The 24,945-nt window shown below is 49.5% G+C and overlaps 1 protein-coding gene across 1 annotated transcript; it reads left to right on the top strand.

Moving 5' to 3' along the window:
* The first annotated feature begins 767 nt into the window (after nt 1-767).
* LOC123648964 (arachidonate 5-lipoxygenase activating protein) lies at nt 768-24,511 on the top strand. Its single transcript, XM_045566897.1, has 5 exons — nt 768-951; nt 7,719-7,818; nt 14,764-14,834; nt 18,103-18,184; nt 24,031-24,511. The coding sequence occupies exons 1-5, from the start codon at nt 882-884 to the stop codon at nt 24,191-24,193; spliced, it is 486 nt and encodes a 161-aa protein (XP_045422853.1). The 5' UTR covers nt 768-881; the 3' UTR covers nt 24,194-24,511.
* The last annotated feature ends 434 nt before the right edge of the window (nt 24,512-24,945 follow it).

Raw genomic sequence — 24,945 nt, 5'->3', positions numbered from 1 at the left:
GGGCTCCAGAGGCTTGGGGCCCTGCGTGCCACACAGCCAGCAAGATTTCCAGTGGTACCGCGGGCTGGCCCGTGGTGTCCTGGGGATGCCGTTTTCTGTTCTGGCAGATGCAGCACAAATTTGCACACTATAAACATAAACACTTGCGCAGGATGGAGACTGGGATGAGCTTTAAAGGCACCAGGGTGTAGGATAGGGAAACTTCTTTAAAAACTGGAAATTTTAATATGGGATTTAAGTGGTGGGCAATAGTGGGTTCTCAGCACTCCCCCTCCCAATTGTGCTTTAGGGACCAGTCCCCTCAACCGTATAACTGTGGGAACTAGCAGGTTCTTCGTTCTCCTGCCACCTGGTTGACTTCCCCAGGAAGGACACTCTGGGCCCTGCCATGGCTTCACTGCTCATTTCTTTCTGGGGATTCAAGGAAAGAAGGATAGGACTCAGTACATGGATCATTTTGGTGCTCTATAAGTAAAAAAAACTTTCATTTTTCTGTCCCTTCTTTCTCTTTGCTCTTGTCGGAGATGACGGCGGCTCCCAGATTCTCTGGTCCCTGCCCTGGGTTGGTGCTGGTCGGGGTCTCGGGTCCAGGATTCATTCTGGAGACTGTCAGGGCAGCCTTCCGTGACAAGGCCGGCCGGGGAGTGTGCCGTCCCTGCCCGCTCCTCCCCCCAGCCCTGCTTCTCCCGCAGGTCACGCAGATTCACAGACAGGGCACCCTGTGGCTATTTAAAAAAAAGAAGAAGAAGGCGGCACCAGGCAGTTGTGCTGGGGAGCTGTGGACATTCTAATGAAGAAAGACAGATCACTTCCCCTTCCTGCTCAGGGCAGGTCGCGGTGCCGGAGCCGGGGCAGTCCTCTCTGGAGAGCCTGAAGCCAACATGGATCGGGAAGCCGTGGGCAATGTTGTTCTGCTGGCCATCGTCACCCTCATCAGCGTGGTCCAGAATGGTAAGGGAAGCCCCTCGCTCGGAAGCAACAGAGGGTAGATTTTGTTTGATGACTATTTGGAGGTCAGGCTTAGGGGTGTGTGTGCGTGTGTCTGTGTGCATACGGACACGCACACTTTTTGCCTTGTCTCTAGTTGTTTCTTTTTATTTGAACCTGTAGAGGTGTGTGTATTTCTGTGTGAATCTGGGCTTTTCTTCCTCCCGGTCTTTCTTTCCCATTGGTGGGGACAGCTTGTCCCATTTGCAGAACCAGGGCAGCAGTTTGAAGGCTTTTGCAAAAACTCTCAAACGAAGTGTCTGCAATCAGCATTTTTCAGTTATTATTTTATTATTTATTACTTTTATTTTTAGAGGCAGGCTCTTACTCTGTCACCCAGGGTGGAGTGCAGTGGGGCGGTCACAGCTCACTGCAGCCTTGAACTCCTGGCTAAAGCGATCCTCCTGCCTCAGCCCCCTGAGTAGCTGGGACTACAGGCATGGGCCACCACACTAGCTAATTTTTTTATTTTTTGTAGAGGTGGGTTCTTGCTATATTGCCAAGGCCGATCTCAAACCCCTGGCCTCAAGCGATCCCTCCTGCCTCGGCCTTGCAAAGTGCTGGCATTGCAGGTAGGAGCCACCGCGCCGGCCACGATCAGCATTTTGACTGTGAATTAATGTGGCCAGGGAAGGAGTGGGAGGTAATGAGCCTAGAAAGGGAAAGTGAATTTGGGAGGTTTGGAGGGAAATCACCTTAGTTTTCCTCTATATTGCTTTTTTCTTTCCTTTGAAGAAACATGTTTTTTGCAATATCTTCTTTTTCTCTAGCAATGTATAATTTTTGGAATAATTTTACCAATGTACAATTTTTCCTATGCATATATACTTACAGAGAGAGAGAGAGAGAGAGCAGAAAATTTTCTTTTTAGGGGTTTGTGTCTCCATTACCCCTGCTCTCAGTTTCAACAGCAAGCAGGGTACCCAGATCTGCAAAAGGCAGAAGAACTTTGCAGAACTGTCTCCTTCAAATTCTCAGTTAGGACTGTCTCACACTGTTTTTATAAGTACCTCCAGTGGCTTTGCATTTTATAGTGTATTAAGATAGGAAAAAAAGGAGAATTATTGATGGCAGCTGCTATAGCTTAGTGGTAATTACTGAACATTGACACTGTCACGCTTTGGCACTTTGAGTATTTAATCACTTTGGGATGTTCTGATATTTTCCCTCATCTTGTGTGTGGACAGATGCTGGTGATTTAGCCTTCTGGGCACAGCACCGGGCTTCCCCTGGGCCTTCTGCACCAGAGAGGCCACCTTTGCACGCTCCAAGTATGACTGTTACAGGGAACAACACTTTGCAGGCTTCTGACCCAAACATTTTTATACCGGATCACACGCAAGAGAGTTGCAGCTCAGAGAGGGAACAAATGGCTTCTTTAAGCTGTCATTTCTTCAAACGGTTTTATTTTAAGCAGAGCTCCCTTGCTCTGCAAATTGGCAAGAGATTCCTTCATTCAACGCATACACCTACGAGAGCCTGCTCCGTGCGGGGCAGGGCCCTGGGTGCATGGGGATATAAAGGTGTACACGACAGCTACGGTTCCTGCCTTCAAGGAAAGGAAAGGTGACCTGAAGTGACCCCTCCAGTCCCTGCCAAGGCAGGAGCATGGGTGGGTGGGTAGAGTGACCCCTCTGGCTCTTGCCCCCATTCTGCTCAATAGAACTGAATGACATTGGTGGACAGGGGACCTTGTGCCCTCTCCCCTGGCTCCCTCTCAGTTCAGAGCCGGGCTGGGCAGCTCCAGGGCTCTCTGTTGTGAGGACAGAGTCCCTTCACCTCTCCTGAGATGCCCCAGGCAGCTGGCCCTGGTCTGTCCAGCAAACCCTGGGCTTTTCCACGGTGGTCTAGCACACCCCGACCAGGCTAGAGAGGGATGGTAAGGTTTCCAATTATTTTTGGCGGACAGGACTAAGTCTTCTCCTGTGGCACAAGTGGGGAGAGGAGGTGGGATTAAAGATGTCTGAGTCTTGACAACCACGATCTGAAGATCTAGACCTTTCACAGATCACTGGTGAAAGGACGCCGTGGCTGCACTAGCACAGCTCCAGGAGTGGCGCGTGTGACAGAGGCTTCCTGGTCCGGGAGAGACAAGTATGGACCCCCAGGGAGCTACTTTTTTGGGCAGGAGACTTTGTCACTTTGGGCAGACAGATGACTGGGGTGTGTGGCAGAGCCGACAGCATGGCCCACACATCACTGCCTCTGTCCCTCCCCAGCCCCCTGTGAGCTCGCTGGGGCAATGTGTGGTCAGAGTGACTTTGTACAGGGCTGTCTCACTCATGCTTGTGCTTGGGGAAGGGAGTTTCTGCTGCTCCTTTGAAGCAACAGAAGAGCCCCTTGCGTACCCCTTGGTGGCTTAGGATAGGCCATGCTGTCTTCTTAGAGAGAGACCTGAACTTCCCAGGTGATGTCCAGATCACCTATGAGGCCTTCTTGTAACTGTTAAATGTGCCTGTCGGGGCAGGAGGAGCAAACGTTGGAAAGAGTTGGAAAGAGAGATAATACCCTATTTGTTTTTAGCTGTGAGTTTTTAGGCAATCACAGGGATCCAAATGCCTGTCTATTTGCAATTCTAATTAACCTCAGTGTTGCAACCACAGACCTACCTTACAGAGTTCACAAAAATATGCAAAAACGGTGCCTTTCTTCCCACTCACACCTCAAAATGCCATTCTGAACCCTTCCTGTTAGTTTTGAACAATATTTCCATGTTGTTACCAGGCACTGCACACTGTGTCCCGAGACAATGAGGTACAGTTCCACACGCGTCCGCGACGGGGGTCTCGCTCTTGGGACACTCTGTGAGTCTGATGTTCCGGGGCAGAGCAGCCTGCCTGGTACAACTTCCTTCTCTGCCTTTCGAACACTCGTTTGTCATCAGGATCTTTGACCCTGTGGCCCTCTTCCAGCCTGAGCCAGCAGAATGCAAATTTGGAAAAACAGAACACCAGTTTAAAATACATTGTTTTAAGAAAACTGGGCCAGGGCTTTCAAAGCCTGGTTCCGCAGGGGTATAAACAAATACATTTCCTGTGAATAGCAGGCAGAGAGCCTCCATCCTCTCCGTCTGAGGTGGACGAAGCTTCAAACACATACCGCATTTGGAGAAAGTGATTTGCACAGGAAACCACACGAATGAGAGTGGGAGGAGACAGGAGCTGAGGGGAGGCCGGCAGAGCCACAGCAGAGGAGGAAGGTGGCAGGTGTTAGTGTCAGCCTCTCTCCTCCGGGAGAGACGAGCTTCTCCAAGTCTCTTCTTACTGGGATGGCAAGAAGAGAGACGCGATGGGCCTGCAGTCACCAGGGTTTGTGAGCCTTGTGCTAAGGAGGGAAGCAGAGCTGCCATCCCTGCTCTTCTCACCCCAACACACACGCTCGCAAGGACCCTCACGGGCGCCAGACTGGAAGACCTCGTGGTGCAACCTGGGCTTTGATGGGCTCTGGAAACAGACTTGGGAAGCTCCCCCAAGGCAGGAATCTTCTTTCCAGCACCCCCCGCATCTCCCACCCCACCCTCCAGTGACGGGGAGCTCACAGCCCGCCGGGCTGGCTTTATCCACTGGGCAAGAGCTCACTTCGCATCAGCACAGGGGTTCCTGCCGTGCATAGTATCATCTCATTTACTTCTTGCACGCTAAGAGATATATATTATTATTTATTCCCATTTTACAGATAAACAAAGCGAGGAGTGGGGAGGTTAGAACATTGGTTGGAAGTCCCAGAATCACGAGTGGTGTAACTGGGTTTCAAACCTAAACTTCTGACTCCAGAGAGCAGACACTTGCACCATGTATATTGCCTTGAATTCATTCATTCAAGCACTCACTACTAAAGAAGTTCTTTCTCATGTTGAGCTAAAGCCTGCCGCCTTATTCCTTCTATCCGGTGGTCCTAGTCCAGTTCTCTGGAAAAGCTTAGACTGTGCCTGCTACTTCTGTGTTTACAGCGTCAGCTGTAATGTCCCTTCTTCAACATATCGTTTCTCTTATGACTGGTTTCCATAGTCCCTTGCCACTGGATCACCTCTCCTCTTCCCCTGTTCCTTTTAAAATGCAGATGAGTGTTTTCTGTGCAGGGAAAGTGTTCCTAAGTTCCAGACACCAATTCCATTAAAATAATCTATATACTCTTCTGAGGACTTGTGTCATACTGCTGATCATATTGACTTTGTAGTTAACTAAAATCTCAAGATCTTTTTGTGTGACTTTGAGAAACTTATTTAACTTCTCTGGCCCTCAGTTTCCTCAACTGAGAAGTGGAGTTATTAAGGACATCCATACGTGGCTGCTGACTGTCTTGCGTGAGATGACATGGGTCAAGTGGCCAGCAGTGCCCGGCATGCGGCAGGTTCCCAGTGGCTGCAGCCGTCTCTCTTTCTCTCTCTCTCTTTCTCTTTATCCCTTTCACTTTGTTTTAAGGGCAGGAAAGATCTGTGGGTGTTTCTAGGGTAAAGAAGAAAAGGAAGAGACTGAAGTTTCCAGAAGTGGGAGAAGCGGCAATGAAACGAAGACTTGCAGAGAGTGGCAGGACAGGATTCAGATCCAGGGAGGGGCTTGGCCCTGGGAAGGGGAAGAACAGAGGCAGGTGCAGAGAAGCACAGCCAGGTCATGCTGCTGGTGGCAGAAATAACCTCTGACTTAGTACAGTCATCCCTCGTCCCTCTGTGTCCACGGGGAAGCCCTGAGGATACCAAATCCCGCAGATGCTCAAGTCCCTGACATAAAATGGCATAGAATTTGCATGTAACCTACACACATCCTCCCATGTATTTTAAATCGTCTCTAGATTACTTATAAAACCTAGTACAATATAAACGCTATGTAAATAGTTGTTATAGCATATCATTTAGGGAATAAGGGCAAGAGCAAAATCTGTGCATGTTCAGTATAGACAGAAATGGTTTTTGAATATTTTTGATCCTCAACTGGCCGACTCCACTCATGCAGAACGGCAGACACGGGGGCCGACTGTGCGAGCCCAGTTCAATGTTCAGAGGCAGAGGATGCCGTCCTGGGCTCTGGAAAAAATGATCAGAATTTTCTGTCTTGCTCTGTGGTAAGAAGAGACATTCACAATGGACACACGTCCTAAACCCTGTGTGGCTGATGGAATCCTTCAGGAGGCTTCAAGGTGACAGCAAGAGGAATACGTCCTCATATGCCCGGCTGAATTTTAATTCCCAGCTTCCTCGCTCCCCAGAGGCGAGGTGACTGTAAGAAAGCTACTTCCCCTCCCTGACCTGCAGGGTCCTCTTCTGCAGAGTGGGGACAGTACCAGCCCCTGCGCAGAGTGGGTGCAGAGCCAGTAAGGGGATGTGTGCCCTGTGCCCGCCCTAGTGCCCGGAATGTGGCAGATCCCGCTTCTGCACAAGCCAGCCCTGGAGACATGCTCACAATATGCACGTTCCTACAGAAGGAACGTATTTTTGCCAACAAGAAAAACATGGGAGGATTTTATTCATATACACAATTGATAAGGCACCCTTTTCATGTCTTTTTGAGGAGGCTAATAGGAAGCTGATGCAAAGGAACCCTGTGGTTGGATTTCTGACAATCACATGTATCCCCTTTTCACTCTTGAGAAAGGAATAAAGGAATAATCATCCAATCTCTAGTTGCACCCGCCACACTCTGTCTCCTCAGCTCATATAATACATCCCACCGAAGCTGCTATCTTGTCCCCTGATCCTGGTTCTGACCTGCTAAGCACCCGGCACACTAGAGACAGAGTGGCTTTCTGATTATGCCATTCCTCTGCTTAAACCGGTCAATAACTGCTTTTGCTCTCAGAGGGAACTAAGTTCCGAAGTTCTTCATATGGCTCTCGGGGTCACAAACTGCTACTCCCAAGGGCACTTCTCAACAATCACCTTCTTCAAGCGCTGGCTCAGTCATTGCTTTCTTATCGAGGCTGTCTTTGCCACCCTCTCGAGCACTTCAAACGGCCCCTTACCACGCTCTATGTTTTCTTCTGTCCATAGCTCAACACACTGTATAATTTCAATTTATGTACTTTGTTTACCAAGTGTGGTCTGTCTTCTCCTCTGCCGTCCTCGCCAGAACACCCACTCCCAGGGCCAAGGCTCCTCATCTGTTTTGTTCTTGGAGGCAAACTAAGTGTCTGGCAGGTGGCAAGTGACAACAGACACATGTCATTAAAATAACAAGTCACCACCTACCTCTTTGGCCTCATCTGGGGTTCTGCGTGGTCCCACCCAAGCCCCAAGCTGGACCTGCACACCGTCCCTGCCACTTGAGCAGCACCATCTCCCCTGTTGTCCCTGCGCCCTCATCTGCTTGGCTAACTCCTACTTGTTCCTCAGGTTTTATCTGGGGGGTCATTTCTTGTGGGAATCTTTCTGTGACCCAAACCCTGAATTAGCTGCCTCCTTTGACCTTGACAGCACCGTGTACTCACTCCATCGCGTCCTGGCAGGAGTCGCTCTGCGGTGTAATTTCTGCTTCACCCGTTTGTCTGTTTCTTTAGCCTGTGGGCTCCTTGGTGGTGGGGGCCGGGCCTTGCTCACCACTGCCTCCCCGACACCAAACACAGCGACCGGTAGACAGCAGCTGCCGGGAGCGTTTTTGCTAAAGGACGGTTGATGGGGGACATTTAGGGCTGTTCCGAGGTCGAGTCGGGCAGACATTTAGCATTCTGGTAAAACCGTGAGATAGTAGGTTCCTGCACCTGCAGGTTATGACCCAGACCCCAACCTTTTCCTCCCGCAGCGTTCTTTGCCCACAAGGTGGAGCACGAGAGCAAGACCCAGAACGGGCGGAGCTTCCAGAGGACCGGAACACTGGCCTTCGAGCGGGTCTACACCGCCAAGTGAGTCCAAACTCTGGTGCTGCTGGTTAACAGAGTAGGGGCGTGGGCATGGGGCCTCTTCAAGGAGTGAAGCCACCCTTGAAGCCACGGGTCTGTCTGGGCCCGGGGGGCTCTGCGGACACCCGTCGCCGTCGTAGTACCCGCCAGTGTACCGCGGGTGGGGAAGGGCTGATCAACACGGCTCCAGAAGCATCTGAGCGCGTCATTTGGTCAGAGGAGGTGACCCATTTCCTGTGGGGTGAGACCATAGGTGCCACCGTGAACACCAGCCGTGACGTCCCTGCGGGCTTCGGGAGCAACAGGCGGGACACGCGAGCGACAGCCTTGAACTCACCCGTCCCCGTCCCCCGTCCCTCGCCTGCCCCCGCGGAAGTCTGGAGGTGACGCCAGCGCATTTCCTAACGCCGGGTCTCCTTGAGCAACCAGAACAAGAGCAGAAAGAGTGGGGACGTTACACAAGTGTGTTCCCCGCTCTCAGTCTTTACTTGGAATAAAAAAGCTGTCTGAAACACCCGAGCAGCTCGGGGAAGACGGTGCAGTCTATTTGGGATGCAAATCTGAATGGATGTTGCTCAATGCTCATTTCTCCTTTATGCAGCATGTATTTCAACCTAGGGGTCCATCCGAGTGTGGGCGTGCGGGCCGGCTCCTCTGCGCCTGGGCTGGAGGCTGCTCACCCAGCCAGGCTTGATGCTGGGGAGCCCGCAGGGGAGCTGGCCTTCAGTTCCAGCCCGGAGGGGCCTTTGATGTCCCCAGCGAGACAAGCAAACTCAGGGAGGAGGATTCACACTGAAGGGCCAGGAGGGCCTGGCCCCTGGCAGCTGGGAGGGGGTCTTGTTCAGGGGCATCACTGGCCACCTGTGAATGAAACTGACGTCAAGGGATCTGGACTGGACAGGCCAGCCTCACTCACATACTTTCTGTTCAGTCCTCTACCTCACCTAGGTATTTTTAATTTTCTCAGTTAGGTGTAGATCGTCGGGGGACTGGAGGGGGGCCTTTGCCATTGCTGTTTTTCTCCCTGCCCCTTTGCTTCCTCGGCTCCTGAGTTGCTGTGTACACTGTCTGGACTACTCGTGACACATTGGCAGGGTTGGCGCAGGCTGGCTGCCCGGCCCCGCGAGCTCTCTGGACCCTTTGCCTTTCCTGGCTGTTCCCGAGAGCTCACAGTGCCACTGCAGTGGGCACCCCAGACCTCTGGCTCCCAGTATCGTCCTCCCACCTGCTCTGGGCTCCCCCCTCCTGGCAAGCCCCGCCCCCCCCCAGTCCAGGGTTTTGTCTGATCTCAAGGAAATCCTTTGCTGAACTACTTAGAGGAAGGTTTCTATTTTGACATCTGGACTTTGGTGTATTAATTCTCAGAATCAATGTAAGAAGTTTAAAGATGTGATTTAAGACATTTTAGACCCTCTTGAAGGAGGGTAGAGAAAATATGTCAATTGCCATCAACCTCTTTGCACCATTTGCAGGGGGAGATGCAAGACCCCTCCCCACCCCCCACACACACATCCAGGTGCATGAAATGCAAGACAGTATCTTCCATAGAGGCAAGGTCAAAACCTTTCCCTAAACAGAAGCCAAAGAAAATGTCACTACTGGGCCGCCAGTTTGGAAAGAGAAACTTCCTCTGTCTGGAAGACACATTCTCACCTGTTACATCGTGTTCCTGTGGACTCCTCAGCTCACCCATTTTGGAGAAGCTACAGTGGACTTTCACCATACCTGGTTAGAAGTTTCCATTTTGCCAGCAATAAAGAAGAAATGGAACTGGCTAGGCCATCTAGTTTCTGCCCCTTCCGCCCAGGAATGAAACAGCTCCACTTCTGAGAAGCCATTGCTCTCACACCTGGCCTCTTTGGTGGCCGGCCTCCAAATGGCAGAAGCCCCCTTTGCCTGGTGGTTGTGCTGTGTCCTTTGGGCTTGGGTGGGTGGTTTGGAAGTTCTGCAATCTCGTGGGGTTCCAGAGGGAAGAAGGCACGAGAGGAGAGTGGAGGGTGATTGTTGCTGCCTGGGCATCCTCTCAGTGTAGATGCCACAGCCCGGCTCTCAAAACCCACCTGTCTTTACCACTTAGCCTCCACAAGAGGGGAAGAAGTGGAAAGAGGGAGGGGACAGAGAGCGGTGGAGAGGTGGGAATGGGGAGGGCAGGGAGGAACATTTTCTGTAAGACACAGTTACTCAGAGACTGCTGTGGTTCTGTTACAAAGACCACTTCCTCCCTGGCCCAACAACATATATGTGCCTGTCTGGGTTGTAAGAAGTGGCCAAAGATCAATGCAGCAGGCGACTGTGTGCTGGCAAAAGCCGGGGGCAGCCCATCTGCCTGCCTCTGCCAGGAAACTACTGGAAGGGGCTGTGTGTTATTCCAGCAGAAAGTCGTCCCCAGTGGTAGCTCCTCCTGGGGCTTCCAAAAACACCCAAAAGGGTTGCAAGATGACCCACGGAGGTGCAGGAAGAAAAGAGTGGGAATTTAATCTTGCTATCTAAAAAATAAGAAATGAAGCTTTACTTATTTTTAATTTACATATTGACAGTAGTATATGTTTAGAATTTATTCATAAATATACCTGTCATAGGGATGCATGATCAAAACTTTTGGTTTATAGGATGTGGGGGCACAAATGTTTAGTGACCATGGCTATAAAGGAAAAATAGCATAAAGGACAAATGGTGCTGGTGGACTGAAAAGCCTGATGCATATTTTTCAGTGTAATTGTGACTGCTGACTGCTAGAGATGGCTCAAGATTCTGGGGCAGTTGATGAACCGACCTCCCCACTGGTGACCATCAGCTCAGACTTGACCTTGATTAATGATCTGTCCCCCACCCATCTCTCCTGAGGGCAGTGCTGAGTCAGGGTTTGAGAGCTAAAAGGAATTGGACCTTGATTTTCTGTTCACGTGTACAATGTGTAGTTCCGTGCCCTGTTTCCCAGCTGATGAGCACAGCTAGAGCAGCCTTGGTCTAAGTTTGGTTTTTGGAGAAAAATCCTCATCTCCTCCCTTGGGAGTGCAGGTAAGCACAGGTTGCAGAGAGGAGATGAGTCTCTGGAGATGTGTAATTTCTTAAAATGTGTTCCGTGGGTTACAAGTTCATGGGGTATGAACAGGTGTGACAAGAAAGAGTAAGTTCTTGTTAGCCAGACTTTTGAGAACCTTTAATGTACCAAGGTGCCCTCTGCATCTTGTTTCTCCAAGAGGGGGGTATCTTACTTAACTACAAACCCACCCACCCCCCTTTTTTTTGCAGAGTATACCAAGTGTTTAGTGTTTCACAAAACACATTTTGGAAATGCCACCCTAATGTTGCTTCTCCCCTGCACCTCTTGGTGTCCACTCTAGACTCAACTGCCAGCAGCGCAGACGTGTAAATTTATTTGAAGGCAGTAGGTTTCCAATGATCCTATTGAATAGTATTGATACTAGTAGTAACTGTTATTAATGATATTTACTTATTTTAAATTAATCCAAACTAATTAACAGAGCACTAAAGTGTTCTCATGTTTTATTACCAGAGGTACTAAAGAAAAACGAAAGGGAAAATAGCAACGAGTCCTTTTCTCCACAAAAACACGGATAGTGCAGTGCACGCAACTGAAGGCAGCACAGTGAATTGCTGCAACATCTGCTGAGCAGCTCCTATTTAGACCTAAAGAAATGAGCGTTCAAATGGGTTGGTTTGTCAGTTCTGTTTTGCAGAAAAAATGGCACAAAACTCCTCAAAGGAAAATCCAGGATAATAATAATTTGTCAGTGGAAAAGACATTTTTTCACTGGGGATTAAGAAGGAAGACATGGGAACAATCATAGCCGTTGTTTATTGAATGCTTAGTGTGAGCCGGGCAGGGCTTTATTTCGCTTTATTCTCACAGCAGTCTAGGGAGGTAATTACTACTGTCGCCATTCACCTCTTATAGATGAGCAGAGTGAGGCTCCGTGAGGCTAGGAAATGCACCCACATTTACACAGCCAGTAAGTGGCAGTCCTGGCACTGGACCCAGGCTGTGCGAACTTTAAAGACCACACAAGTGGCCTTTAGGCTCCACGGCAGGAGGCAGCTGTCACTGGCCAAAGCCACTTGGATTCAGCCCAGTGGGAGCACTCCCTTAAGGAGAGACACATGTGTTTGCAGCGTTGGGTGGTAGTTGTGCTGAAGTCCTTGATCTTGAGAGGGACTGGCTTGTGCCAGAGTGAGGGACAGGGCTCTGGGAATATCCTGGAAATCCAGAGGAAGAGCCCATTCTCTTACAGGTGGGAGAGTATAATTCAACTCCAGACAGACCATGTTTTATTAGAAACCAAGGTGGCTTAAAATAATAGGCGAGAATGATTGAATGACTGATTCAATGTCAAATCGCTGGAGAGTTGTCTCTAATGAGCAAGTCCCTTGAACAATTAAGGACTTTCTTTCCTTTTGCATTACTCAGATAAAATCACTACTTAAAAACAAACAAACAAACAAAAACCCAGAAACATGAGAATCTGGGTGGAGCAGGAGAAATCTTCAGTATTAATAATGATGGCATCAGATATTCTGTCCTATCAGGCAGAGAATGTTATTTGATTACTAAAAAAGGATTTTTTCCTCTAGTTTTCTTGAACTGGAAGATGAATCACTTTCTCAGCCCTGAGGCTGCAGCTTTGGGCCTCTAGGAATGTTTAAGCACAGACGTGATGCAGGTGCTTGGCAGCTGCTGCAGTTGTAACTTTGGGCCTGGTTTATTCACTAAGTACTTCACCCCAAATGGGAATTCGTAAGGGCCTCCTGCTCTTTGGAGGTCTTACTGTGTGCAGTTGACCACTGAAAATTTGGGGGACCCAGAGCACTTAGCAAGGTCAGCAGGGGGTCTGCTCTTTCTGTCCTGTGCCTGGTTCTTGTTGTGCCTGTATCCCAGGATAGGAGACACAGGTTTCTCACCAATTACATTCACAGACTTCTCTCCTAAAGGATCTTTTGCCCATCAGAGGGGCATGAAGGTCCTCTCTGGGTCTTCTGTAGGGAAAAGAGCAAGGGCTGGCCATCCCAGAGGTCACAGTGGTACCACTGAGGCATGAGACCCTAGCAATTTGAACAAGCAGTTTGAAAATGGCTTTTACCCATATAGTTCAAATCACATTAAACCAGTGGTTCTCAAATGTCAGCGTGAATCAGAGTCACCTGGAGGGCTCAGTAAGACACGGATTTCTGGGCCCCATCCCCACAGTTTTTAATTTCATAGGTGTGAGGTGGGCATGAGCATTTGCTGGTCCAGGGGACACATCTCGAGCACTGCTGCATTAGCCATCGACTCTTAGAGCCCAAATGGAGCTCAGAGTCTTACCAGTCTCTTAGCTTTACAGATAAGGAAACTGAGTCCAGAGACATTGCTTTGCCAGTGATAAACAGCTGGTTAAAGTCAGGACAGGACACAATCCTAGCCAGGTGCGCTTTCCACTGGGTTGCATTGTCCTTCCCCTTTTATGCCTCCCAAGTCGCATTATGTTGTTGTTCCATGGATGGGCACATACATTGTGCTGCCCTGGGCTGTAAACTCAAGAAGACACCCCGATTTAAGTTAGTATAGTTGAAGAGTTAACAGACTGGCTTTGGAGACACACTGACCAGGGGGTGAATCCTGGCTTCGCCACTCCCTGGCTGGGTGACCCTGGGCAAGCTATTCAGCTTCTCCAAGCCTCCGTTTCTCATGAAGCTGAGAGTATTTGTAGTGGGCAGCATAATCCCACCCCCAAACACCCCCACATCCTAATCCCAGCACCTGTAAATACAGCAAGGGGGAATTCGGGTTGCTAACCAGTGAATCTGAAAATAAACAGGTTATCCTGGGTTACCTGGGCGGGACCCAGTGGAATCACAAATGTCTTTAAATGTGGACGAAGGAGGCAGAAGGGGAGATGTCAGAGTGATTCCAAATAAGGAAGATATGGCCCGAAGGTAGTGAGTTCATGTCAGTCACGGGTCAAACTCCCTGTCCTACTCTCCCCTCTTCTCACTTCTGCACTTGACTAGTCTAAACAAAGAAAAAAGGACTTGATCAGCTTCCGCTGATTTTGAGGTTGGAAGGAGGTCCTGTGCCAGGGAATGCAGGTGACCTCTAGAAGCTGGAGAAGAAAGGACGCGGATCCTCCCCTCGAGCCTGCAGAAGGAGTGCAGTACTGATCCTATACTGACCTGAGCACATTCAGACCCATTTTGGACTTCTGACCTCCGAGAACCATGAGATAGATGATAAATTTGTGTTGTTTTAAGCCACAAAGTTGTGGCCACTTGTTACAGTAGCAAGAGGAAACTCAGTCATCAGGTGTACTCACAGAAATACGGTGAGTTTAAAGGCAACGATGGGTGTAAAACATCAGCGCGGTGCCTGGCGCGGGGCGAGAACTCCCCGGGGACTGAGAACTGTGCTCTGCACGCAGCTATGGTGCCATCCGCAAGCCGACTTTCTGAGCATCCGCTTTTCTGAATTAACCTTGGTTTCTTTAATGCTTGAAGATGACCTTTCTCCCCTCAGCCTGGCCTGCAGACCTGGGCCGATTTGTGTGTCTGATGCAAAGGTTTCCTTAGTTGGGCTCTTCTCCGCTGCCACCCCACCCCGACCGTGGCCACACCCTCTGTCTGCATCGCACTCTTCAATCTCAAGAAGCGCATCAGCACAGCCAGGAGCAGGAACCCTGCCAAAGCGAACACATCAAGAAACCGAGTCTCCGTTATGCTTACTGTAGGAACAGAGCTAATGGATTCTGCACACGTGTTTGCTTTCTGCTATTGTCTGTTTCCGACGTGGTGGCTGACGGCCACGTCTTAGAGGGCAGATCTAAGTAGAACTATGAATGGGATTTGAGCCTCGTGCGCGATGGTGACTGTTACCTGGGGTTTCAGGTAATTTTCAGACCACATTGCAGTAACGTGTTCTCTGATTGCTTTCCTCCTTGTTTATTTATTCCACAGCCAGAACTGTGTAGATGCGTACCCCACTTTCCTCGCCGTGCTCTGGACTGCGGGGCTACTTTGCAGCCAAGGTAACGCGGACTTCCCTTTATACATTCTCCTATAATGTGCATCTGAAGGAGGTTCAAAGGGCAGGCTTTTTGTTGAAAAGACTTTGCCTGACCTCCAGCTCGCATCTGTGAAGCCGTGGAGAGGTGAGACCCTGGGGAGGGTGTTTCAGGCGAGCTCTGTGCCCAGCAGAGCAGCAGAGCGGGTGTGATGATGCACTGCTAATGCTTGCTCCCTGGTGGCTGGTTGAGAGCCGCTGTGCTGACAAGGGTGGTTTAAGGCTAAATGTGACTCAGAATCCTTAAGCAGTGTTAGCTCAGATACAAGGGCATTATAAATGAGAGCGCCTGAGGGATATTCTGGGACCTGCTGTCACTGGCTCTTCTGCTAATAAGCTTCCAGCGTGGTGGCCCTCCTTCGGCATGCGTCCACAGGGCCACAGGCTGGCTTGCAGGTCCCCAGCCTCCCCCGGGTTATCAGCAGCCCACAGTCCTGAATCCAGCAAGTAGGAAGGACAGATAAACTCCCAGAGTTGATTTAAAATTAAATGGAAACCAGAGTCACACTTTTTGGTCCCCTTTTGGGATTTAGCACCCGACAGGCTTGGCCAGGCCTGGCATGAACTGGACAGTTTCTGTGGCTCAGCAGGGCAAGCATGGCAAGGCCACAAGCAATCTATGGTAAACTATTTCATCCTTACCCTTTTCTCCCTACTCTAGAAAAGTAGATAGAGTGGATCTTATTTCCCCCTGTACGGGGCTCCTTCAAGGTTACCCAGCTGGTGAGTAACAGAGGCAAGATGGGAGCCCTGGTCTTTTGACTCTAAATTCTGAATGTTTTGCAAGTATCTTTTTACTCTATTCATTCATATAATAAATGTACACTGAGCAACTACTCTATGCCAAGCCCGGTGCCTGGATATACAGGGATAAGTAAAACAGAGAGGGTGGTGAAGCACATACCAGGTGGACCACAGGAAGGTCCATGAATGGCGACTTCATGGCCAGGAGTGAGAAGCGCCAGGAAGGAGAAGAATGAGGCGCAGTGACGGAGAGCCGAGGGGAGGCAGGCGGCGGAAACCACTCCCAGGACGCCATGTGGCCTCCTTCTGGGCTTAGAAGGCTGTCAGGAAGCTCACCACTTACGTTCCATTTTCTATCCCGAGTTAAATAAGAAACATGTCTGGCATTACTTGAAAAATCAAGTCAAACTATGCTTCTACAAGGAGTTATGATTCCTTTTATGTTTTAGACGGTATTTGATCTAGATGAATGCAGAGTTGCTCTAGCCAGATGAACACAAAAGGAGTTTGAAGGTGTTTCTGAGCCCTGAAAATGCATATTCTTGTCAAAATAAGCTTTGGCATTGCCAGGGAACAAAAACATCAGTAAACTCTGGTTGATAATTGCAATTTCTTATGAATGTAGTCGATTCTGGAATTTTTTTAGCTGAAAGGAACCCCGAGATCATTCTAGCCCAAATCCTTCACTTTACAGAGCAGGAGCCCCAGCCCTGGAGGGATGAGTGGCCTGCTCGAATGTCAGAATTCTAGAGCCTGGATTTGTACCCTTCTGTGTCCCCAGCAGCCCAGGTCCCCACGGGAGCCACTCCCTGCACAGGGGCAGTGAGTGTGGCCACTTTCCACCCGTGATCGCTATTAGCTCATGTTGGATTTAATTCCTGTCTGAAGAGAAATGGGCCAGTACCTTGGAGCAGAATCATTCATGTGGAACAACATACAAAAAACTTTGTCCAGGGCAAATTGAGCATTGTGACAATTTTGTGATTTCAGAGAATAGGATGAACCTCAGAAGCGGTTTCTATTGTGTTGCAGTTTTCTTATCTGCCACATGACAATGGTATCTTGGAAGGCGGTGGAGTTGTGGAAAGAAATGGGCTTTGGGGAGTGACAGATCGGAGGCAAATCCAAGGATGCTCATTGCTGGTGTGTGACCCCTGGCCATGCTCAGCTTTTCTAAGCCTCAGTTTCCTCATTGTCAAACAGGACCACGGTCTATTTGAGTTCCCAGCAGAGTTCCTATGACGCTTAAGGGAGATAATGTGCATTTAGTCCCTGACACAGGGCTTGGCATATATCAGATTGAGCCAAATGAAACGGCCAATATCCAACAGTTTATAACCCACAAACATGGCACTTTCATGTGGTTCAACCTAACAATGGGAGGTCAATAAATGTCATTATTGACGGTGGTGGTAATAAAGTTTTGAAATCAGAAAGACCTGGTTTAATATCCACCTCTCCACTGGCCTGACTTTTTTCATTCATTTGACCAATGGTTTTTTGAAAGTGCCTATGTGCTAGACACTACATCAGGCACGGAAATGTTCTAGGAAAAGACAGCTGTCCTCATAGACCTTTTGGCCTGAGCCTACATTTCCTGATCTGTCAAATGGTGACAGTCACATGCTCCTTACCAGGTAGCTGGGAGGACTGCAGACCTAAGTTCCCAAAATGCCAGGAGCGGTGCCTGGCAGGTGTAAAGTATTCTGCCAATGGCAGTTAATGTGGTATTTGAAAATGCTTGGAAGTTTTCAAACTGCTTTTTATATCTATAGTCCTATTTCACCCCACACTAATTTCTGGTGGTAGGAAAACTGTCAGCCCTTTGTCCAGATGCAGAACAAATTAAGTACCTATCTAGATGCACTATTCCCAGGGGAGCTGCGTTTTCTAACTCTTAGCTCAAACATCCTGGACTCCATGGGGTTCCTGGGGCATTGCTCCTGGTGGTTTCCCAAGACCTAGAATGCAAAGGGACTCTTCTTCCCTAGAGACCTTTGCTAAACAGTAGCACTTGGGCTCAGGAAAGGTTGAACACTGTGCTGCAGGCTCGGGGGTGAAGGATGTGCCTCGAGTGAACCATCAGCAGAGCTGGGGTTAGGGTTCATGTCCTGTCCCCCCTTACCAGCTGCCAGCCTTATACAAGCCCCCCTTTGATCACCTGAGCCCACATTTCCACATCCAGAAGTAGAACTGTTGGTACTGGTTATGTTGAAAGCATTCACATTAGATGACGGATAAGCAAATACTTTCTAAACTCTGCCATGATGCTGCTATAAGGTAATATTACTATTATTAAAGTTCCCAGGTTTCTTCCAGCCCTAGGACTCTTCTCTGAAGTGCATGTCAGCCTCAACCATCAGAACTTGTGTCCTCTGCTAGATTGTGTGGCCAATGTTGCTTGCATACCAACTGTATTAATATTGTGCTAACATAGCATAGTTTGGTGTCTGTGAAACTAACACAGGTGTTTTCACTTCTCCACTTAGTTCCTGCCGCCTTTGCTGGACTGATGTACTTGCTTGTGAGGCAAAAGTATTTTGTCGGCTACCTGGGAGAGAGAACTCAGAGGTAGGTAACTGGGACTATTGAATGACCATGGGGTGATTCACGCTTTTGAGCAGGAAATGTGATAATTCAAAAAAAATATTCTGACTGGCATTTATAGCTCTGTAGGAGCACCTTGGGTGGGAGGGGGAGGCTGATTAGGAATTCTCCTTATCTCCCCCAACTTTCAGGGCTCTGAAAATACAGCTGGCGGACTTGCCTAGTTTCCTCATTGAAAGATTCTTTGGCCGGGCTCAGTGGCTCATGCCTGTAATCCTAGCACTCTGAAAGGCCACAGCAAGAGGAGTGCTTGAGGTCAGGAGTTTGAGACCAGCCTGAGCAAGAGTGAGACCCCGGTCTCTACCAAAAATAGAAAAAATTAGCTGGGCGTGGTGGCGTGAACCTGTAGTCCCAGCTACTCGGGAGGCTGAGGCAGGAGGATCACTTGAGCCTATGAGTCTGAGGTTGCAGTGAGCTATGATGACACCACTGCACTAGCCCGGGAGACAGAACGAGATCCTTTCTAAAAAAAAAAAAAAAAAATTCCTCCATATGGTGTTGACTTTCAAAGGCTGCTGCACACTCCTTGCAACTCCACACTGTCTACTCCCACCCCACAGAGTCTGGGGCTGGAGTGACTTTCTGACTGGCTTCCCAGGCCTCCTGTGAGTCAAACATTTCATTGTTTGTCTAGAGAAATGAGACCTAAAGCTTGCACCTTGCGGTAAGTTCTCTGGAGTAACAGATCCTCCAGGGCCCCTCAGCAGGAATGTTGAGAAAATGAGATGCCGCCGTGAGACCGTGGGACTGAACGGAGCTGCCACTGATTGCCTTGTTTATAGATATTGCCAGACAGAAAGCTCTGGAGCAGCCCTGTCCTGTCCTGACACCTGGTTTGGGAAATCTGGATTTTAGCAAAATAAAGGATGGCAGTACAGAGGAGGTGCCTGAGTCACAGGACGCCACCAGCTCCTGAGAGACGGGAGTTCCTGGCGAGAGTGGGGCTCCACGCCAGGGCTGCGTTCTGGGAGGCTGCTGCCCCCTGTGCCTGTCTTTAACAATAGCACCCCTCTCTGGTGGCTAATGGGCTCTCTAATTGGGACAAAGGCAGTGACATCCTGGGGAGGTAGGTGGGTGAGAGTGATACATCTGGGGAAGCTGGGAGCATGCGAAGCTCAAGGACTTGCGGGGCTCAGATCGTGAGCTGGGCTGCGGCTGGGAAAAGAATGACTGTTCTTACGGCAATTCTGTCCCTTGCCGTCTCTTTCTTCATTCCTCCCCAGTGACGTTCTTATTTATGCTCTAAAACCACCATTCCATTACCTCTCTTATTCTCATCAACACTGGCCTAAATGATACTCTTTATTCTCTTTTACCCTGGAAAACCTCCATTGTGTCTTTCCCCGGGTGAGGGGGAGGAATGTCTAGCAATGAAATAAGAGGGTCTTCGGTCTTGGGCTGGCTCCCTGTGTGGCCCCATCGTCCTCCCCCAGAGTCCCAGGGATCGGCTCAGTCACTTCTCTTCTCTTCAGCTGTCACCACTTGCTGGGGGTCCTGCAGTGGCTTTAATTCTGAGACAGTCTGCGGAGCACGACACAAGTTGTCCACCTACCCACCGGCCCTTTGAATTGTAAAGGTTTTACTAACTAATCCCTGTTAGGGAATGAACAGAGGTGGCAGAAATAAACAAAAGAATATAGACTTCGAAGAACTCTTAGAAATATTAGATTTCTTTGGATGTCATTGGAATGTAAATGGCCTGACCGCTTAAGTCCCTCGCTGGTCTCCTTCATTAGATGATAATAGGAAGATCCCACCAGCCCTTTAGCCCACTGTGTGGGTTCTAGACCCTCGTCACCTCCCCTGTAGCCGTGGTAGGCATCGCTGATGAATCGTGGTGCTTTTTCTTGCTGAGACCAAACTTGGGCTCAGAATCCTTTCTAACACAGAGTTCTGAGCAGTTGTCCCCAGTAGAAATGGCAGATACTGGAAGAAATGTCTAAGCCTGAGACCAAAATACAGCCTAACAGACGCAAGCCTGAGGGGCTCTCGGTTAAGTGCAAGGGGATTTTCAATTCCGCCTTCTAGAAACCACTAGATAATACCCTCTTCAGTTGGGGGCCCACCTCCTCTCTAGGTACCCCCTCTGTCCCTGGGCTGTGTCACACCTGGACTCTGTAGACAGCCAATGCCTTTGGGACCTGCTTTTGTCCTTGACCTCACTAACTGAAAAGGATACTGCTCAATGAGATCTTTCTCCACTAAATGTCTCTGGTGGCTCCGGATCCTCTTTTGCTCCTTCCTTGAAGTTGCTTTGGCCTTGACCACTTCAGCAGTTCCGGTGTCATTCGTGGTCCAGGGGGTAGGTAAGACATTCCTGAGCGTATCTCCCCTGCCAAAACAACTGTATTAGAGTCGTCTGGGTGATTATTAGAAATACAGATTCCTGGGCCCCACCTGGACATCTGGAGTCAGAATCTCTGCCGGGGAGGCCCAGGAATCTGCATTTTAACACATTCTTGAGGTGATTCTTATGCACGCTGGAGTTCGGGAATCACTGAAGGCTATTCATGCCTCTTTTCTGAGAATGATTCATTCATTTGACGAGTATTTGTGGAGGCTCTAATTTATTGGAGACACGTGGGTGAACAGAGAAGACAACATCCTGCCCTCACAGAACTAACGATTTTTATTTCCTTTAGAAGTCACCAGGTTTAAAGTGACATTTTCCTGTTGAGAAGAACAGCATTTTAAAACCAGAAGGGACTTTAATGTTTTCTGTTCCTGCCTCATATTCTGTGCACGTGAAGAACTGGAGGGGCGGGGTGGGGACGCAGGGGGTCGAGGGGGGCCGGGACTCAGGTCTGCGGGTGTGTGGGTGCACCAGCTTCCACACTGCAGCGCCGCATCCTAGACGTTCTGGCACATTCGAGACGGGCATTGAGTAGCCTAATGCCACTTTTATGCGTTCCTGTAAGTTCCGTGCTGCCTGTGGAGGGTGCAGTTGTTTCAAAACTAACAACCCACTCCTAGTCTCAGAGTGTGAAGGAGACCTGGGGAAGTCAGCGTGGTGCAGCGAGCAGGACTCCAGCCTCTCACAGGCAGGTCCGAATTCTCACTGTCTCTTCCTGACCGTGCGACCTTAGGCAAATCGCGACCTCTCTGCTCTCAGTTTCCCCTGCTAGAAAATAGGTTAATAACGCCCTCACAGAGTGGCTGTGAGAATTAAATGAAGTCATGGGTATAAAACCCCTGGCCCCAACAGATGCTTCATAATTTCATTCTGACCTTCCCCACCCAGTTAGAGAGAGTTATGTATCAACTTTTAGAAACAATAGAAGAGATGTCTTGAGGGTTCAAGGGCTAATGATCCTGTGTGCACGGTCTAGGCCCCCCGGCTTTTCCTTCTGCCTCATTTCAGGTTCTTGGTGGCTCTGTCTGAGCCTGGGGCAGGTCTCCGTCAGCACATGCCATGCCCACCTCCTGGGGCTATGGCCCCTTCTCCAAGCTCGAGAGACTTAAAGATGCATCTATGGAAGGGCCCAGCCTGGGGGCCCAGTTCACAGCCCTGGGGGGGAGGCAGTCCGAGACTGCATTCTTGCCTTCCACAGCCTGTGCATTGCCCAGGCAGAGTTAGAGAACCACAGTCCTGTCTCCCGGGGGGCCACATGCCTGGGGACCTTTGAAAAACCCTCCCTAGATCCAAGAGCACCGGTCTTTCATCAGAAGGCACCGCCATTTCATTTTTCACCACGGTTTATCTTGAGTGTAAAACAGCTTCGCAAATCACTTTTTCTTGTTTCCATAATGAGCATATGGTGGCCTCATTCCTGTGACAAATCTGAGCTGCCACAATATTTGACTTTTCACAATTTAATTTATCTGAATCTTCTGTTTTCTGGCTAAAAAATATCCCTTCCTTGGACGCCTTCATTTTCTTTTCACTTCCTTCACCAGCACGAACAGGTGACTCTCAGTGCTGGTCTGCTCGGGCGGCCGTGACACAGTACCACAGAGTAGGCGGCTTAAATCAGTGGTCCCCAACCTTTTTGGCACCAGGGACCGGTTTCATGGAAGACGATTTTTCCATGGACCAGGTTTGCGTTGGGGTGAGGTGTGGTGGGTGGGGGAGGGTGGTGTGGGGCTCAGGCGGTGATGTGTTTCCTAATAGGCCATCGACCGGTACTGGGCCGTGGCCTGGGGGTTGGGGACTGCTGGCTTAAATAGCAGAAATGTATTTTCCCACAGACCTAGAGGCTAGAAGTCCAAGGTCAAGGTGTTGGCAGGGGTGGTTTCTCTGAGGCCTCTGTCCTTGGTTTGCAGACGGCCGCCTTCTCCCATGGTCTTCTCTCTGAGTGTGTCTGAGTCCTAATCACCTCTTCTTATAAAACACCAGTCAGATTAGATTAGGGTCCACTCGTGTGACCTCATTTTACCTTGATTACCTCTTTAAAGACCCTGTCTCTGAGTACAGTCCCATTTGGAAGTACTGGGGGTTAGGACTTCCACATATGAATTTTGGGGGGGACACAATTCAGCCCATAACATTTTCTTTGGGGACCAATTATTCCCCCAATAAGGAGATAGAATGCCTTATTTCATGAATGTGACCGTGATCATGAAGCCAAGGAGAGAAAGACAAAGCTGGCCACGGAGCAGGGCAGTGTCAGGTAGCAGGTGCTTTTCAGACTTGACTGTGGCCCATGGGGAGCTCGTCAAAATACAGATTTTGATTCACTAGGTCCGAGAGGGACCTGAGATTTTCCACGTCTAACAAGTTCCCGGCAGATGCTGCTGCTGCTGGTCCACGGACCACGCTTTGAGTAGCAGGGAGCTCGACACTTAACTGCTGAGTGACTTTCCGGCTCTTGCTATAGGAAAATCATGCGTTGCATTAGGAACATTTGGGGGTGCCTTTCAAATAGATAAGATTTCTACATTAAACCTGTGGTTGCCAAATTCTGCTCTCTCTGGTTATAATAAGAAATAGGATTCAGCAGCATTAACGCACCTGTTTAGTTTAGTTGGCTGTTCTCATTGTGCAGTCCCGATTTGCCAAAGGATGCCCTTGCTGGGGTCTCCTAACAGCCTGAACAAGTCATTTGACGGGGATTTCAGTGCCGTTCAGACGGGGCCGGCCAGTAGCCAGCGGAGGGTTCTGCAGAGGAAAGGTAGGAGCAGGGCAGCCTCTGCGTGCAGGTAGGTGGTCATGTCTCACGGGAGAAACGCCTCCTGACCCCAGCTGCTGATCTGCCTAAGCAGCTATGGATTCAGAGCCTTTCAGAGAAGGATATAAATGTATTTAAAAAGTCTCTCTCCCTCCACTCAAAAATGCAGGGGCCTGTCTTCCATTGCTGGGTGCCAGCTCTCAGGGATGTGGACGGGAGCTATTCCCAGGCAGCCCCAGGGCCACAGATCGAACCCTCAGGTGCTGAAGCACCGTTTAGATTCCACCAGCTTTATGGGCTCATCTAAAGTGTCACTTCTAACTCCGCATTATACACCCGGCCAGCGCGGGCCTTGCGCTCCTCAACAGGGGCGGCAGAGGGGGGATCCTAATTCCCAGTCAGAGTGTCTGGTGACCAACAGACCCCGCCACCCTCAGGCCGTCAAGGAGCTGGAGTGCGGAGATTGGAGAGTGCGGGGGGACGGGTACGGCAGAGCCCTGGCGGTGGTGGCTGTTGAAATATGTTCAATGACTGATAATAGCTAAGACACTTCCACCCTTCATGTGCAGTAAATGGGTAAATGGAGCATTGCTGAGTAAAAGGAGCTGTAATTTAAACCCCACGTGTCTACACTTTCGCATTTTTTGTGAAGTTGGTGCCATTTGTGCTGCATCTCCAGTTTTCTTTCCCCTTCTTTTGCAGCACCCCAGGCTACATATTCGGGAAACGCATCATCCTGTTCCTGTTCCTCATGTCCCTCGCTGGTATATTCAACTATTACCTCATCCTTTTCTTCGGAAGTGACTTTGAAAACTACATAAAGGCGATGACCACCACCATCTCCCCGCTCCTGCTCATTCCCTGACTCTGCTGGCTGCGGGGCCGCTGCTCTCGTGTAATCGATACCTAGAAGTCATCGTAACTCAGCCCTTGAAAGGGTTCTGCTCCTCCTTAGGCGGCTGTAAATCTCACGGCCATCTGGGCTGCACAGCTCGAGTTAACCTTGCTTTTCCAGGAAGAAGAAAATTTCGTGTGAGCTCCGCCCCCTCGAACGTGGCCGTGGCCCCAGACTTGTTCCTCAGATCTGTTCTGTGTGTTTCTTACTTACTCTGCTCTCCAAAGATGTTTCGTGACCAGATTTATGTTTCCCTAAAATAAAATGCAGAGACATGTTTCAGGCTGATGGTTGAGTGTTTTGTGGGTTGTGAGGTTATTGTGGGTGTATCTCTTTAGTCACATGCAACTAGTGTGTTTCCCTCAACCTAAATGTTGATAATAAATATACGTTACCTTTCCTATGGACAAACTCCTTAGGGGTCTTTTACTGACCATGCACTGCCCCCCAGCTACACCTGTGTAGACTAAGTTGGTATCTTTATATGCCAGCATCGTGCCCAGCACTTACTGTGCCATGCAGTTTAAAATGTGCTGCAAGTCCCTGTGAGAGCCTGAGATAATGGGGGCCATGGTAGGTGCCCCCAAATACTGGTTGAACAAATGAATAAATGGGCTCATGAATCACCAGCTGGTTGTATTTAATAAAATATGTGATTTGAGCCCTTTCTGATATTGTGGGCAGATTTGTAGTGATCCAGCTACTGTCACACTGGGTGCCAC

Source organism: Lemur catta, chromosome 13, assembly GCF_020740605.2.
Source record: "Lemur catta isolate mLemCat1 chromosome 13, mLemCat1.pri, whole genome shotgun sequence".
Classification (NCBI taxonomy): Eukaryota; Metazoa; Chordata; class Mammalia; order Primates; family Lemuridae; genus Lemur; species Lemur catta.
Note: the sequence above shows the minus strand (reverse complement) of the source record. Positions and strands in the feature narration are given on the sequence as shown.